Genomic DNA, 16700 nt, shown 5'->3' with positions numbered 1-16700 from the left:
CTATACTTTCAAAAGTTTTCACTAATCTTGGGGTCCTCAATTTTTCAGGGCCCATCTTCAGGAAGTGAAGATACAATGAAGTAAATTAAAAAAAGGGAGGCACCTAAAATTAGTGACCACTTTTGAAAATTTGGAGACTAACCTGCCAATCTGCACTGCTGGCATGGTTGGGACTCATGCAAATGCTGGGCATCTGCACACACAAAAATAGACAATAAATACAAATTGGGTGCATATGTAGGTGTTGTATTGAGGTTCCCTTGAAAATGTGCTTTGTTTTTCAATATAGATTTGGCTAATAAGAAATCACTGAGATAATCATGCCTAGATTTAACATGTATATTTCATAAAATGAATACATCAACTGTTGCCTGAATTGACCATGCTGTTGCTGAGATTATAATGAAATACACTTGGTCCTCCAGAGCGCAAACTGAGCAACTTCCCCTGATAGCTATTAATCTTTCACTTTCCCAAAGCTTGTATGGGTTCAAGAGTCTATTTGCAGGATATGACATTGCTTTCTCAGTTTGCTGCAACCAATCTGGAGAACTGACAGTCTCCTTGATAAACAAGACCAGCTTTCAGTTCACAGGTTCAAACATCTCGTGCTCTAGCAGATGTACATACTAAGCAAAAGAAAAGTGCTCTCTGAAGTAGAACAGGTGGTATATTTCAGCTACTCACCAGGGATTATGACAAAAGAGAGAGAGAAGGAGAAAAAGAAAGAGGACCAAATTGAAAGAAAATCCAGTGTCAATGACAAACATATGTATTACTAGTGTATTTACCTTGGGCTGGGGTAAAGGCCTGGCAATTTGTGCTGTACTGGGTCAGGTTATTGTTTTGGAAAGGCATTCAGCCATTGTATTCCACTCTTTGCTCAAAAGGAATTCTAAAGGGATTTGCTTTCTCTTGTTTCATGAGCCCCACATTTTCGTACTGACCTAAGTGGACGCACACCAGCTGGCCCTGTCCATCACTGCAGCCACGTCTGAGAATTCCTGATTATAGTTAGATCCCATACACGCCGCAGCAGAGACGGTCATTAACTGAGGCACTTTGTAACAAACCATGGTTTAAAATGAAACTGGCAGGGAACTCAGTGCACTTTGCCTAAAGGAGCGTTGTATGATTCTGGATTAACCATGAAAGACTTAATGAACATTCCACTCGTACATATCTTCACCCTGGCGGCCGTCAGTTTAGCTGAAAAACTTCCAAAAGGTTTGTTTAAACAGCCTTCATCTTCTCTTAGCTTTTGTGACTGGTTAAGGAGTTTTTATAAGGACAGGCAAGGCTTGTAAGTCGGGACCCTGGTGTCATTACTGAAAACTGTATAAATGCACTGCTTTCAGTTTCACCAGTCTGGTCATTTCTTTATTGTCTTTAGAGGATAATGATGAAATAATCCTGCATTTCTACCTAAAGCTGAAGGGTGTTTATTTACAGATAGCACTCCGTGTCACTGTAAAGGGCAAGGATGTTCTTTGGGTCCAGTTTGCATAGGATGGGTGTTTGTCATGTCAAAGGAAGCTACTAAGACTTAACTGCTGATGGGTATACTATGTGTTAGGATCAAAAGATTTATGATATTCTGGTGCGTCTATGTATGTAGATGTATAAATCATATTTGTATATATAATGCGTGTGTGTGTGTGTGTGTGTGTGTGTGTGTGACACACACCTACCACAATAAGTAGCCATATGAGATTCTAAAAATCGGTTCAGAAAATTCTGAGAGATGCAAATGCAACTTTACTGAAATGGGAACTGAAGATTAACCATAAGGGAACCCAACTGTCAGCTAGGCAAATGTAACTTTTTTATTTTTTCATATTGATTTGGACCGGATCAAAATATACCATAAACTACACTGTCTCTGGAAAAAGAAATTTAACCCAAGAGGAATGTGCTAGTCACCTATTATGCGAATAGCTCTGCCCAAGTCAAGATGAATACCTATAACCAGTGATCAGACTGTTTTGTTTGCTTTCCAAATTTGTTGACATGGAAATTGGCCCCAAGGTTTTGTATTAAGGCAGCAACACTAGATAAGGCTTGGTAAGAGCATGGTAGATAGTAGCAAGACTGTGGAGACAAGAAAACAAAACGAGATAGAAATGATTTTTCTGATACCATCATGCAATGAAGAGACATCTGCCCTTTCATGAAACATTTGCACTGGATTTTCTTTTTAAGAAAGCTAAACGTCATGTTCATGTCAATTGGCGTGTTTCATGAGCGAGTCTGAACATGTGAATGCAACCAAGTGTGCTGAAAAGACCACAAAATAATATCTTTGATAGGTTTTGCAGTAAAGCTGGACCAGCAATGGTCAGAAATGCACACACGAGCAGTTCATAGTTACAGAAGTTTCACTATTTCCAAGAGTCTACAATGCCGGAATGGGGATACATTTTATTTTTCTGTTTCATTTGTTCACTTAAAAAAAGGTTAATTTCAAAATAAAAAAAAAAAACAAAAAACAGTACTCACTGATGGACTGAACTTAGAACAGGGTCCACTATCTTCTCATTGTAAGTAATTAAAAAAAAATTAAAATTAATGGAGATATCCCATCTCCTAGAACTGGAAGGGACACTAGAAACTTTTAATATTGACCCTGAATCCTTTTACTACTTTCTAAACTTACAGTTGATGCCCAGGAAAATGGCACCTGAATGGCCTTAAGGATGGAGAACTTATATGTCTTATGATGCTATTTAAAGTTATAATGATATCTAAAAATGTCAGAGGCATAGTCCTGACTGACCTGTGTGCTGCAGCACGCAAAAGTCTTGGCCGGTTTCTCAAACCTAGGCATGTGCATTTTTCTCAATTAATTTAAACCTTGGCAATATGGACACCATTTGATTTGATGTGATTTTCTGGCTAGGAAAGCAGTGGTTCTCATCAACACCAGGAGTTTTTTTATGTCAATCTCTAAATAAGCATCGGTCACTGCCATTTTGGGGATCTCTCCGTGGACAGAAACAAAATGGTGGCACAACCCACAAATTACTGTGCCATAGAAACACATCAAGTACTGCTTGGACCTGTGTCCTTCTTTTCTCTCATCCTAGTAAAATAATACTTTCTCAATCTTCTCTATTATCTCAATATTAAATTTTAATATGGGAAAATAAAAAAAATATGAAGGTAAGTTCAGGATATCCCCAGTTATTAACATTATTGTTATAAAGGCTTAGAAAGCAACAGAGGGCACTGCTAACAAGTTTTTTTTTTTTTTTAACTGTTTTTCTGATAGGTAAAATATTAGTTGTTTGGAGGCCATTCCCTATACATATAGTGGTTAATCTTGCCCTGAGAGTTATGCCATTAATTTGAATGGGAGCTGGATTAGGCCCATAAAGCAGAATAGTGCTAATGCCAATGGTAACTTCTACCAGTAAAAGGGTAAAATAAAACTCCTTAATTGTGTCTCCTCTATCTGTTTACTACCTAACTCTTAGGGGATCTTGTTTTGCCTGATGAGCAAAGTACTATCAGTAATACATCCAGTATATCAGCTGTTACTGCATTCTCCCTCAACATAGCTACATTTATCTCATGAATACAATCAGTATGCAGTATACAGAATGCATTTTAGCTAATTCATTAATTAAAGTAGCTTGAGATCAAAATGCACCTTTCCACAGTTCTAGGCATGCCGATATTTAAAATATCACATACAAGAAAGCCGTTGCAACCAATCCATCCCATAATAGAACCCAGCCATAAAAATATGATTCACAAAATAACTAAGTCCTCTTTAAAATGAACAGATTTAGGGCAGAAAACATACTAGCAACAGTAAATGCCTTCAAAAAGTGCCTCTGGGTGTGTGGTTTCTAACATTTCAATACAATTATTTTCTTGACCTTTTTTTCAATAGGACCTGGAGTGAAATCCTGACTTCACTGAAGTCAGTGATAAAACTCCCATTGATCTCAGTGGGGCCAGGATTTTACCCCAGCTGTAACACTTGCGAACAATGAGGAAGAGACTTCTTACACAGTTATAAACAAACACCCTGCATCCTTTAAAGCAGTGATAACCTGATGCAGCTATCTTGTTTCTTTTAGCTGCAGAATTATGATTTTTTTCCACATAGCTGTAATTACTGATCACTATGAGCAGTTTGCAGTCATATTGAAAAGAAATTTTATTAGCAAAAACATGTTTTGGTAGCAATTTTCAAAAATACTGTACAATAACGTGAACTTGAAAGGTATAGTTAGCATGAAGGGCCTGATTCTCCTCAATTTTACTCCAGTTGGACTCTATAATGCCAACGGAGGCCTAAGTTACACCCAGGTAAGTGAGAAAAGAATCAGGCACAAATTCTGTACTATACCATCTAAATAGTCTGTCTCATTTATACTGGAGTGCCTCACATTGCCATATGTTTTTGGTGCATTTTAGCGCTCAGGAATATTTAAGATTGATTGTATTGGCTAGAGAGGAAGCAGACAAGATTTTTTTCCACCAAGAGACATCAAAATGTACCAGACATCTCTGCAGTAAACACAGTATGTCTATTTAGTAATTTATGCACGGGCAAGAATTTTCTTTGTACTGTTTAAAGGTCACTGGGATTTCTTTTGTTGCTCCTTCATGTTCATGGCAGTATTTCACAGAGAAGCAGACGGCTAGTTCAAATATATGCACAGCTGGCAATGAAATCCAGTGTACCAAGTACTGGATGTGTGTCTCTACCAGTCATACATTAAGAGTTACCGGTTGTGTATCTTTGGTTGCTGGGATCACCACGGGGAGGGAAAATAATTATGAGAGGTGCCTTTTGATCTCTCCCGACTATGCTTCAGCTTTTACCAAGGGGCTTGGAAAATACCTTTCCAAAGATAAAGCAGCATTTCAGTTGATGATGGGTGCCCGATAATAAATGTAAGGTATAGTTATCTATTACCTGCATCACACTGGGCACTAGCTTATTAAGGAAAAAGAAACAAGAGGTTGTGTGTCAGTCAGGCTGTGGTATTGCTGTACCTCACGGGCATTGTAACAGGGCGAGACTTACCCCTTCGGCGCCTCCTGCTGGTTTCCTGGGAATTAGCTTTTTTTCCAGCTCCAGAGCACCCTCTGCAAGCCAGTGTCCCACTTGCTGCTGGCCCCCATGTCCCTCCCAGACCCCGGTTCCCTTTATCCAGGGGTTCTGCCCACTGCAGCAACCCCCACTCAGGGGAACCCCCAACCCCTTATCCCCACCTTGCCTCAGTGGCTACTGCCAGTCACCATCTAGCCCCTGTTCACTGGGGCAGACTGCAGTCTGTAAAGGCCACTCATCATTGGCAAGGAGGGGTTTGGACCTGCTACCTTGGCCTACCCCTGGGCTGCCCTCTGCAACCCCAGTACCCTCCTGGGCCTTTAACAAGGCCTGCAGCCTGGGGGGTTTCCAGGCTGGAGCTCCCCAGCTCCTCTGGCCTTCCCCCAGCCCTGCTCCACTCTAGGTACCCTGTGAGCTCCTAAGCAGCCAGGCCCTTCCCTCTCTACAGGCAGAGAGAGACTGACTGCTCCTGGCCCACTGTGCTCTTATAAGGGCCAGCTGGGCCCTGATTGGGGTGTGGGCCCAGCTGAGGCTGCCTCCCCAGTCAGCCTGGGAACTGCTTGCCACAGCCCTCTCCCAGGCTGTTTTTAACCTCTCCGGACAGGAGCAGGGTAACCACCCTGCTACAGGCATTTTATAAATTATTCCTATGCCAGTAATAGGATTACACATTTTTAAAAAAATAAAGAAATACAGTAGAACTGAAACAGTCTGCATTAATGACAAGGATTCCTGAAGCTCACATTTTTTGGCATCAGTGGCGCATCACACTCACCCAGGGGCGTCAAGGAGCCCTCTTATTCCCACGGATAGATCCAGCATTGCTGGTCCATGCAAAGATGAGCAGCTGCTGCTGGAGCCACTAGGTCCCCTTGTGTAGGCAGGTAGTGGGCAAAGCCTAGGATTTGACCCTGCCCCCCAACATGCCAACCACTGCTGCTGAGCGGGCATGGAGGGGGAAGCAGGGACTGAACTGTGACTCTTTGAATCACACCAGATTTGGGGTAACTTCACTGTCTATCCCTTAGAGAGTTTAAGAAAAAAAAAAACATGACAAAGAAAACAGGAAATAAATGCCTATGGGAACCTCAGTTCAACTGTGCTAGTGCAGGAGGCCCAGTGTGTACTGGAAGTGTGTGCAGACTTGCGAGTTCTGGGGGTGCAGAGAATTGCCAACCCCACTGGCCGGTTATAAGTGGCCTAGTTCCGTGTCGGAGAATTACTGAATTCCAGGGAAGGGGTCGGGAGGTAACCCCACTTACATTGGCCCTTCACAGCAGCATCCCATTGGTTTGTGCCTGTGAAGTCAACAGGCGGTTTGATGAATTAGCAGTCATTGCTCAAAAGAAACCCAGGATTGAAATCACATGTTTTCTCCCCTTCTTTCTGTAGCTCCCCTTATCAACACTCCTCTGGAAACCGTGGACGCATTAGTAGAAGAGGTTGCTAAATTCATGTGTGTAGTGGACTCCTACCCCGAGCCAGAGATTACCTGGACACGTAACAACATTCCCATCAGGTAAGTATGAAATACTATGACAGCTCAACGGGATGCAGATTAATCTAGACTCAAACCCATTTACAGAACAGGGATGACATTTCTCTGATGAAAGTGAGTGTTGCAAGACTTTATTCATTTGCGTTTTGCAAAGTACTTTGTGAACCTTGCATGGAAAATGTCCCGTAATAGCAAAGTATTATTATTCCTGCCTTGTGAACACAGCAATAGATTAAAACAAGATTTTCTTTGTATTGTACACTGTCACACATTATTCACTACCTGCCAAAGCATCATCTAAAGAAGTACTGCTGTGCTGTGCTTTGGAAACTGTTCATTTCAGGAGGGTAAGGAATATTACTGTTGTTGCTACGGTTACATTTTGCAGACAATCTCTTGCAAAGGTAAAAAATAGTTCATCCACTTTTAACCTGGATCAGGCAAATTCCTTTACATTCTCCCTTTCACATTCTTGATCCTCCCTTGCTTCTCTTTCAGCGATGGGAAAATTCATTTTGTTTAAAAAGAATCTGTGTATAACAAGTGAGACCTGTTTTAATTGTGTGATTTGTACATTACTCGGGGTCTGCTTGAGGATGACTTCTGAGAAACTCTCATGAGACTCCAGACAGGTCATTACTGCAGGCAGCTTTGACTACTATGCAACCATTTTAGAATATTAAATAAAAGCCCCATCAATTTGTTTAAAACTTCGTATGTATATCCACACAAAAGATTTTAGAATTCATGCTTCAGTAACTGTAGGAGAACTGTCCTCTTTAGCCCAAATCTCAATCCTGCATGAACTGTACTAAAGCTCCCAAACTCTGTGCCAAGCAGCTTGCAGAACAAGGGCCTAAACCCTCATGGACGGAATCTCCAGATCAGACCATCTGTCTTCTAGTTCCTTCTCCATCAATAAAACTAACATTGAAGGGAGAAACAGCCTGGGGGATGCCATTTATACATCAGGACTGGGGTCACATCACCCTCAATCCTTACAGGTCCACATGCCTTCTCTGAGAGTATGCAGAAAAGCACACCCATTTCAAGCCCACTAAGTGGTACACGATCTCCTTCTCCAATAACCCAAATCACCTTCCCAAAAGGTGTATCACTTTGATATTAAATATTAGCTCCCCATTAGACAGAGCATGCCTGTTTTACACCATTGCCAAAAAAACCTCTAAAAGCCTATTTTTGTGGGACCAAGCACATCGGTTGCTTTGTTCTTCTCATGGTGTTTCTGCAGCAGAAACAAAATAGCTTTCCCCAGAGTAGTCCTGACATTCATGGTCGGTGCTTGTGGATACAAAGTTTTGGCATGAAGACAGGGCCTTATATAAACTGAAACTATTTCAACTAGATTCCAAACACATGGAGGGAGAAATATTTGCTAAATGGAAAAGAACCAAATCACTGGATTTTAAAAAAAATCAAATGTCACAGAGTCTAATTGGTACAGGCAATAAATATTAATTATTTTATTTTTGAAATCTTCTTCCCTTGCCAGGGTTCAAGGACACTAGAGAGTCAAATAACTTCAAAAGAAAACAATATGTAAACAATTGAATTCAACGGGAACAATGCCAGAATAAGGACTGATGAGATTAGATTGCATGCAGCTCCTTATGTATTCCTTGTTTTCTAGGGTCACCGAATGTATGACAAATATAGTAGAGTTTTCTACCTTTAGTTAGCTGCTGGCATATTAACACAAGGTAGCTAATACATTTGTAAAGCACAGTGTAAAGCCACAAATGTTTGCTTTAGGACCTGCAGTATCAACTTCAACATTACTTGGGGTATCATTTCCAACAGAAAACTCCACAGACTAGGTCATAGGTTGGAATCCTGAATAACAGGAATCCACTGCTTTGCACCCCGTGTGGTTGTTTAAACCTGTGTGAGTGCAGAATGCTCCCATTCTGATTTTGTAGTATTTTCCCGCTCCCCTTGCTCATGTGTAAATGCTGATACAAGGTGCAAAGCAGCGGAGAGCTATGCCCCGGGCTTCTAGAGCACTTTCACTCCAAGCATCAGGATGTGCTTTACAAACTGCACTGAATTAAGTCACACAAGAACCCCGTGAGGTAAGGAAGTGGCATTATTTCCTTTCTATACGTAAGGAAGGTGAAGCACTGAGCTGGTAAAGTTAAGTTTTTGAAAGACATTACCTTAATTATCAGAAGCTAAAGTCACATAGGAAGTCAGTAACAGGCATACAGAACCAGATCTCTAGACTCTTATTTATGGCTTTAGCCATAAAACCATCCTTCCTGAGCACCATTTAGGGTTTCACCCTACTTTGTAAACTCCTACATTTTCCTAGGGAGAACTAGGAAAGGCAACTAATCGACATCTTGAGACCATGTATTGGCAGTTATGACATGTCAGCGTGTGCTAGATGGGTTTATTTAAATTGTGGTTACACAGAACAGCTGAGCATAAAAACTTTCCATTTGCTCTCCTGCTTCATTGTCCAACCTAAGTAGCAGTGTGGAAGCTTTCCTAGTACTCAGACAGCCAAGATAGTTTTATAATGCTGCCAGGGCAGTTCTGGTAACATGTCTAATTCTGAGTAAACCCACTGAAGTGTAGCTACTCACGACATGTGTCTGGCCAGCATACAGATCATACTGCAAAGCTTAGTTTGATGAAATTGCTATCCTTGAAAAATACTACTTTAGTCTAACAACATCTTCCACTATGGCTGACACAGTCTCCAAAACATATACACTAAATCACACACCTATTCTACAATGCATCTGTATTGACTGCATCAGACTCTGTTCTTTTTCTGCTTTGTACTGTACCATCCCCTACGGGGGTGGCTTGTGCCCACTGATTTTAAGCCCTCGTGATAAGATTTTGATTACTTGCTCAACACAGCACAGTACTAATGGCACTGAACTAATGGCACTGTGTGAGTGATTAATAAAAATAAGTAAAAAAATCTGTGATGTACCATTGTTCTGTGACAGCCATAAGGGATGCAGTAAAAGGAAAAATGATCAAAAATAAATTATTCATATATTATTTATTCATATGATATTATATATTATATTATATTTAGGGCTGTCGATTAATTGCAGTTAACTCATGTGATTAACTCAAAAAAATTAACTGTGATTAAAAATTAATCGCGATTAATCGCACTGTTAAACAATAGAACACCAATTGACATTTATTAAATATTTTTGGATGTTTTTCTACATTTTCAAATATATTTATTTCTATTACAACACGGACTACAAAGTGTACAGTGCTCACTTTATATTAATATTTTTATTAAAAATATTTGCACTGTAAAAATGATAAACAAAAGAATGAATATTTTTCAATTCACTTCATACAAATACTGTAGTGCCATCTCTTTATCATGGAAGTGTAACTTACAAATGTAGATTTTTTTTGTTACATAATTGCACTCGAAAACAAAGCAATGTAAAACTTTAGAGCCTACAAGTCCACTCAGTTCTACTTCTTGTTCAGTCAATTGCTAAGACAAACAAATTTGTTTACATTTATGGGAGATACTGCTGACTGCTTATTTACAATGTCACCTGAAAGAGAGAACAGGCGTTCGCATGGCACTTTTGTAGCCGGCGTTGCAAGGTATTTACGTGCCAGATGTACTAAATATTCATTTGCCCCTTCATGCTTCAGCCACCATTCCAGAGGACATGCTTCTATGTTGATGCGTTAATTACATTTGTGACTGAACTCCTTGGGGGAGAATTGTATGTCTCCTGTTCAGTTTTAAGCAAATTCTGCATATATTTCATGTTATAGCAGTCTCAGATGATGACCCAACACATGTTCGTTTTAAGAACACTTTCACTCCAGATTTGATAAAACACAAAGAAGGTACCAATGTGAGATTTCTAAAGATAGCTACAGCACTCAACTCAAGGTTTAAGAATCTGAAGTGCCTTTCAAAATCTGAGAGGGACAAGGTGTCTTTCGGATGTCTTAAAAGAGCAACACTCTGATGCGGAAACTGCAGAACATGAACCACCAAAAAAGAAAATCAACCTTCTGCTGGTGGCATCTGACTCAGATGATGAAAATGAACATGCATCGGTCCGCTCTGCTTTGGCTCATTATCGAGCAGAACCCATCAGCAGCACGGACGCATATATTTTGGAATGGTGGTTGAAGCATAAAGTGACATATGAATCTTTAGCACATCTGGCACGTAAATATCTTCTGACGCCGGCTACAACAGTGCCATGCGAACGCCTGTTCTCACTTTCAAGTGACATTGTAAACAAGACGTGGGCAGCATTAGCTCCTGCAAATTGTAACCAAACTTGTTTGTCTGAGCGATTGGCTGAAGTAGGACAGAGTGGACTTGTAGGTTCTAAAGTTTTACATTGTTTTATTTTGAATGCAGTTATTTTTTGTACATAATTCTACATTTGTAAGTTCAACTTTCATGATAAAGAGATTGCACTACAGTGCTTGTATTAGGTGAATTGAAATATTCTATTTACTTTGTTTTTTACAGTGCAAATATTTGTAATAAAAATAAATATAAAGTGAGCACTGTACACTTTGTATTCTGTGTTGTAATTGAAATCAATATATTTGAAAATGTAGAAAAATCCAAAAATATCTAAATAAATGGTATTCTATTATTGTTTAACCGTGCGATTAATCACGATTAATTTTTTAAATCGCACGACTAATAGTGTTTAATTCTTTTAGTTGCTCGACGGCCCTAATTAATTAATTATAATTATATTCTATTATATATGCAGTGACAACCATCCCAGTTGTGTCTCCTGCGTGCTACTGGTAATCTTGGTTTATATTTTGCTCCCATTTAGATTCTTATCCTGAACCTATTGAAATAAATGGCAACGTTTACAGTGACATCAGTAAGATCAGGCTCTTACACAGCTACAAACTGAGGATCAAATCTTGATCCCTTTGAAATCTATAGTAAAGCGCCCACTGCCTTCAGTGGGGTCCAAAGTTCACTCCTGGGCTTCATTCACTTCAACAGAGTTAGTCTGGATTTACACAGGTGCAATTGAGAGCAGATATGGCTCCTTATGCATAAAGGTGGGTTTAGAGCAGGGGTGGGCAAACTTTTTGGGCCGAGGGCTACATCTGGGTGGGGAAATTGTATGCAGGGCTGGGGCAGGAGGTGGGGGTGCGGTGTGCAGGAATGCTTAGGGCAAGGGATTGGGGCAGAGGAGGGTTGTGGGGTGCGGCAGGGGGCTCAGGGCAGGGGGTTGGGGTGCAGGAGGGGTGCGGAGTGTACGAGGGGGATCAGGGCAGGGGTTGGGGTGCAGGGAATCCTGCAGGCCAGATCCAAAGCCCTGAGGGGCTGGATCCAGCCCACGGGCCGTAGTTTGCCCCCCCCCTAGTTTAGAGGTATCTAACTTCACTTTGGAAAGCTGAGCCTATAGAATCATAAATGGTGAATTTAGACATGATGCAAAATGTTTTACCGCTAAAAGAAAACAGGGCAAATAAGGCTTTGGGGGTTTGGACCTGCTTGGCAGAAGAACTCCTCCTTTCAGTAACATTTGTCAGAAGCAAAAGGCTATTTTCATTAACGCAGTTGTAAAAGGTCACAGAAAGATGTACAACTCAAACTGATGGATATGGGATATTGGATGCAAGCCAGAGAAATCTTGCACCATTAAAATGACTGCAAAGTTTGTTATATTTTGCAGTTTTGCAAGGAAAACCACAAAACAGCCCCTTCCTCTTCCCTAGGAATTTTTCATTGCTACACAATACTTAATCTAGCAGGCCACTTTGTCCTTCCAAAACATGGAAATCTTCACAGCTTTGTGGTGGCCTTAGGAATTTTCTTTCCTTCTCTTAGGTCGGTGGGCCAGATCCTGCTATCATTTAAGTTATCACCACATTCAGGTATTGTAGTCCTTATTAGAGATGGATGGTAAAAAAAATTTCTCATGAAAAATCATCATAATTTTTTTTTCTGGTTCAAAACAAAATAAAAACGGTTTTGGATGCTAGAAACAGTTTGGTTGCTTGGCTTTTTCTTGCTCAAAACCTGAACATTTTTGATAAAAAACAAACATCTTTTCACAAAAATTTCCATTTATTTGAAAAGACATTGTTTGTCCAAAAAAGGTGTGATGAAAAATTTTCAACCAGGTGTAGGTCTTATACAGACAAATCCTCATCGAAGTCAAATGCACCTCAACTGCACTCAAAATATGTCTCCGTTTGGTGAAGACTGTTGGAGATTCAGGTGGATGCAAGGTTCTGTGCTTGTATATCCCTTTTCAGGATAATTGTCCTAGATACTCAACACCTATAGTTCACAGTGATTGATGTTATATAAATACCACAGATTAGACAGAAGAGTGTTCAGAACTGCCACTAAATTGGTATCATTACATTTAGAAGTTTCACCATTTTAGGAACCACGAGACAAAGCTAAACTTGAAGTGGGTTTGATGACGACTTAGAATGAGTTCAGATTTATACTGTACACCTTGTGCTCTTACCAGCATGTCACTGTACCCTGCAGGCTGTTTGATACACGATACAGCATACAAGAAAATGGGCAGCTTCTGACCATTCGCAGCGTAGAGGACAGCGATGATGGAGTATACTGCTGCTCAGCTGACAATGGAGTTGGAGTGCCTGCAAGAAGCTGTGGGGCTTTACAGGTGAAAATGAGTAAGTGGGAGGAGCCCTTTCAAAGCAATTAAACTGAGTGGATGATAAAAGCTGATCTCTCCTTTTGAATTAATCTAGCAGACACTTAAGACTCCATTCTGCTGCTATTTGAAAAACAAACAAAATTTTTCTTTGCACAATGCAGACAATTTACACATGATGCCCTTTCTGTTTTTGCATATCTGTAAACACACCTCTGGTTTTGCATGGGGTGTCTACATCTGGCAAATGTAGTAAGTGTTTCTTGCATACAAGTGACCACGTTTGGGTCTTTGCTTATGCATATGAGTTGACCGTGTTCTCTGTTCTGACCATCCAATCCCTAATGCTATTCCCCAGCTATTTCTTGACAGAAAATAAAAGAAATCCTTAGAGTACCTGCACAGAAAGTGTGAGAGAAAAACAATTCGCTGCTCAAGCTTCATGCACCAAAGGAAATTTCCATGCTATGTTCCCTGTGACTCTCAGAACCGTGAGGTAGGGTAGGTTTATCTTTCCTGACTGAAAACCATGGAAGACTGTTCTACTGTTTCACAGATCAAAAAGGCTGTTCCCCCCGGCTGACATTTTCACTGTGGAGCTCATCTAGGAACTTGCAGAGGACTAGTAGTCTTAAGATCCATCCCCACTGGAGGGAATGATGCCCCTACCACTTTGGTGCATCTCCCCAAACACAACAGCAATGTGATGACAGTCCTTCCACCCACTACAGATGGGGACAGGAGTGCCCCATTCCACGCTGAATGGCGTAACCCACCATTCCCCAGCCCCCACGGCGGCAGGTTAGATTTTTTTAAAAACTGACTTCAAAGAAATCCAAGCAGCTGCCCCCATTTCAGCAACTTTTGTGTTAATCAATAGGCTGGGCCTTGTTTATCATTTCCCTTCATACTGGCATGTGAATTCACATTTTGCCACATCCCATTGACAAAAAAACCTGAAGCAGCTTATTACAGTAAATACCTGAAATATATTGTACTCATGGAAAAACTGTGCCTGCAATGTTCTAGTCTGAAGGGACAATATCAGATAAAAAAAAGTCATGGACCAAATCTTCAGCTAGTGTAAAGGGGAAGTAGAGAGGAAGAGTCTATTTGAGAGTTGGGGTGGGAAACCGGCAGCTTAGAGGAGAAAAGAGATTGGAAGGAAGAGTCTGTATGCATGAGGCAGTGTTTTCTGTGAGATCATAGAGTCTTGCTACAGTTAGTCATGTCCACCACCAGGAACTATTCCAGTCCCCAAGTTAGATGAATTTGGTGACTTTTTCTAAGCAGAATACAGCCAAACCGACCAAACAAGGTTTGGAGACCTTGAAATATGTATTGAATATTGCCCAAAGGCGTTTCAGTCAAAGTCACTAGCTTTTATTTTTGAAAAAAATATGATGCAAACTAGGGAGGGGGTTTGGGTGCAGGAGGGGGTGCGGGCTCTGGGAGGGAGTTTTGGTGTGTGTGGGGGTGAGAGGTCAGACTCTGGGAGGGACTTTGGGAATGCGAGTGGGTGCAGGGTGTAGGATCTGGGAGGGAGTTTGGGTGTGGGAGGGGGTGAGGATGCTTACCTCAGGCGACTCCCGAAAGTGACCGGTACACCCCCCTGACAGCGGCTCCTAGGCGGGGGGCCCCTGGGGTCTCCACACGCTGCTGTCCGCAGGCACCACCCCCGCAGCTCCCATTAGCCGCAGGTCCTGGCCAATGTGAGCAGCGGAGTCGGCGCTCGGGGTGGGAGCAGCGCAACGGAGAACCCCTGCCCACTCCAGGGGCTGTAGGGCTGTTTCGGCTGCTTCCGGGATCAGCGCAGAGTGAGGGCGGACAATTGCCCCCTTTGCCCTCCCCCCTCATCGGCGGGCCTGCTCAGAATATCCCAATGTTAATACTCCTGTCACACACCCTTCTTCTTGGATTACAGATGGACCTGATCTAAAACTGCATTTGGACTCACTGAGGAAGTCTGAATCTAGATCCAAACTTTCACAGTAAATGCTCTTTTTACAATGGGCAAAACAAAAACCCTGAAGACAAATATTCTTGAGCATGGGAGAGATTCAGTGTCAAATTTCACTCTTACTGAAAATGATTTGGTGTCATTTACCTGAATTTAACGTTTTAGGGTGTAGATATAGTTTATAATTATTTCTTTCAATGGAATTACATGGCCTATCAAGAACTCTCTTGGTTGGCCCAGATCTTCCAAGACTTTAAGCACCTAAATACCTTTGAGGCCTGGGCCTTGGTGACAGCAATACAGACTATTTGTACAGAGATGCAGACAGGGGATTTTTGATTATAAAGAATAGTAAAAGAATTATAAAGAATAGTATTGAGTGTATCTTGTCTGCTGTTCAGATTGAATTTTGGCCTTTTTTGTTTTAGAACCTAAAATAACTCGTCTTCCTGTAAATGTAAAAATAATAGAAGGATTAAAGGCTGTTCTTCCTTGCACTACAATGGGGAATCCCAAACCTTCTGTCTCTTGGATCAAGGGAGAAACTGTTCTAAAGGTGAGTAGAGAATGAAATTAAAATATCACTTGCATGCTAAAAATATGGTGACATAATCAGTCCAAGTATTTGTAAATTCTATCAGAGAAGTATTTAAAGAGACATGAGGTCACGTAGAAAATGTCAAAACAAGATTTTTGTTTAGGGGTAATTCTACCGGTATAGAATTTTTTTTTCTGAATTTCTCTCTCATTTTTTAATTAATAGTAGATCTGAACTAATGTAGCCCAAAAAGAGTTTGTGAATCTAATTGTGAATAAAACATACTGATCTGCTTTGCAGATATTCATTCACAAGGCTTTTGAAGTTATTATTCACTTATTTGTAAAAAATTCGGTGCGTGAATGGCTTGAACAGTACGAATGGAACGTATTGGACTGGAGGCTCCAGCTCTAAATTCCTTAATTCATAGGACTGTACAAATAAGTCTTGTTCAAAGGTGAACATTTACTTGTAGCACCGTTAAAAGGTATTTTGGAATTCACTTACCAAATCCTGTAGGAGGTTCCACGTTTGTAAATAAAAGTTTCTAATTGTTTGACGCAACAAGTTAAAGTATATTCATTTTTCCATTTCCCAACTCCCACCTTCCCATCTCTGGCAGGAAAATGCTCGGATTGCTGTTCTGGAATCAGGGAGTCTAAGGATCCATAATGTTCAAAGAGAAGATGCAGGACATTATCGCTGTGTAGCAAAGAACAGCTTGGGTGCAGCCTACTCAAAACCTGTCACAATGGATGTGGAAGGTGAGTGACCCTCAGACCCAGACTATCAGCATTTAAAAATCTTTCAGACATACACGATCCAATTTCCAGTTAAATAAAGGGGACCTACATGTTATTCAAATGCGTATGTTAAAGGGGGTGCAAAAGCCTACAGAAGGGCAAGCAAAGAAAAACTCAGGTTGAGAGCATTGGCTCTGTGTCCATGTGTGAAGGAAAAGCAAAGGAAATGCAAAC

The 16700-nt window shown here is 40.9% G+C and overlaps 1 protein-coding gene across 1 annotated transcript in view; it reads left to right on the top strand.

The window, feature by feature from the left end:
* Positions 1–1093: 1093 nt before the first annotated feature.
* Positions 1094–16700, top strand: part of MUSK (muscle associated receptor tyrosine kinase) — a 79194-nt gene continuing 63587 nt past the window's right edge. Inside the window, exons 1-5 of the mRNA XM_034774149.1 lie at positions 1094–1227; positions 6464–6590; positions 13093–13244; positions 15614–15741; positions 16346–16487. Of these exons, the coding sequence (XP_034630040.1) occupies positions 1149–1227; positions 6464–6590; positions 13093–13244; positions 15614–15741; positions 16346–16487 (628 nt within the window). The 5' untranslated portion in view covers positions 1094–1148. The remainder of the gene's footprint in view (positions 1228–6463; positions 6591–13092; positions 13245–15613; positions 15742–16345; positions 16488–16700) is intronic.

This window comes from Trachemys scripta, chromosome 6, assembly GCF_013100865.1.
Source record: "Trachemys scripta elegans isolate TJP31775 chromosome 6, CAS_Tse_1.0, whole genome shotgun sequence".
Lineage (NCBI taxonomy): Eukaryota > Metazoa > Chordata > Testudines > Emydidae > Trachemys > Trachemys scripta.
This window is presented reverse-complemented; position numbering and strand designations above follow the sequence as displayed.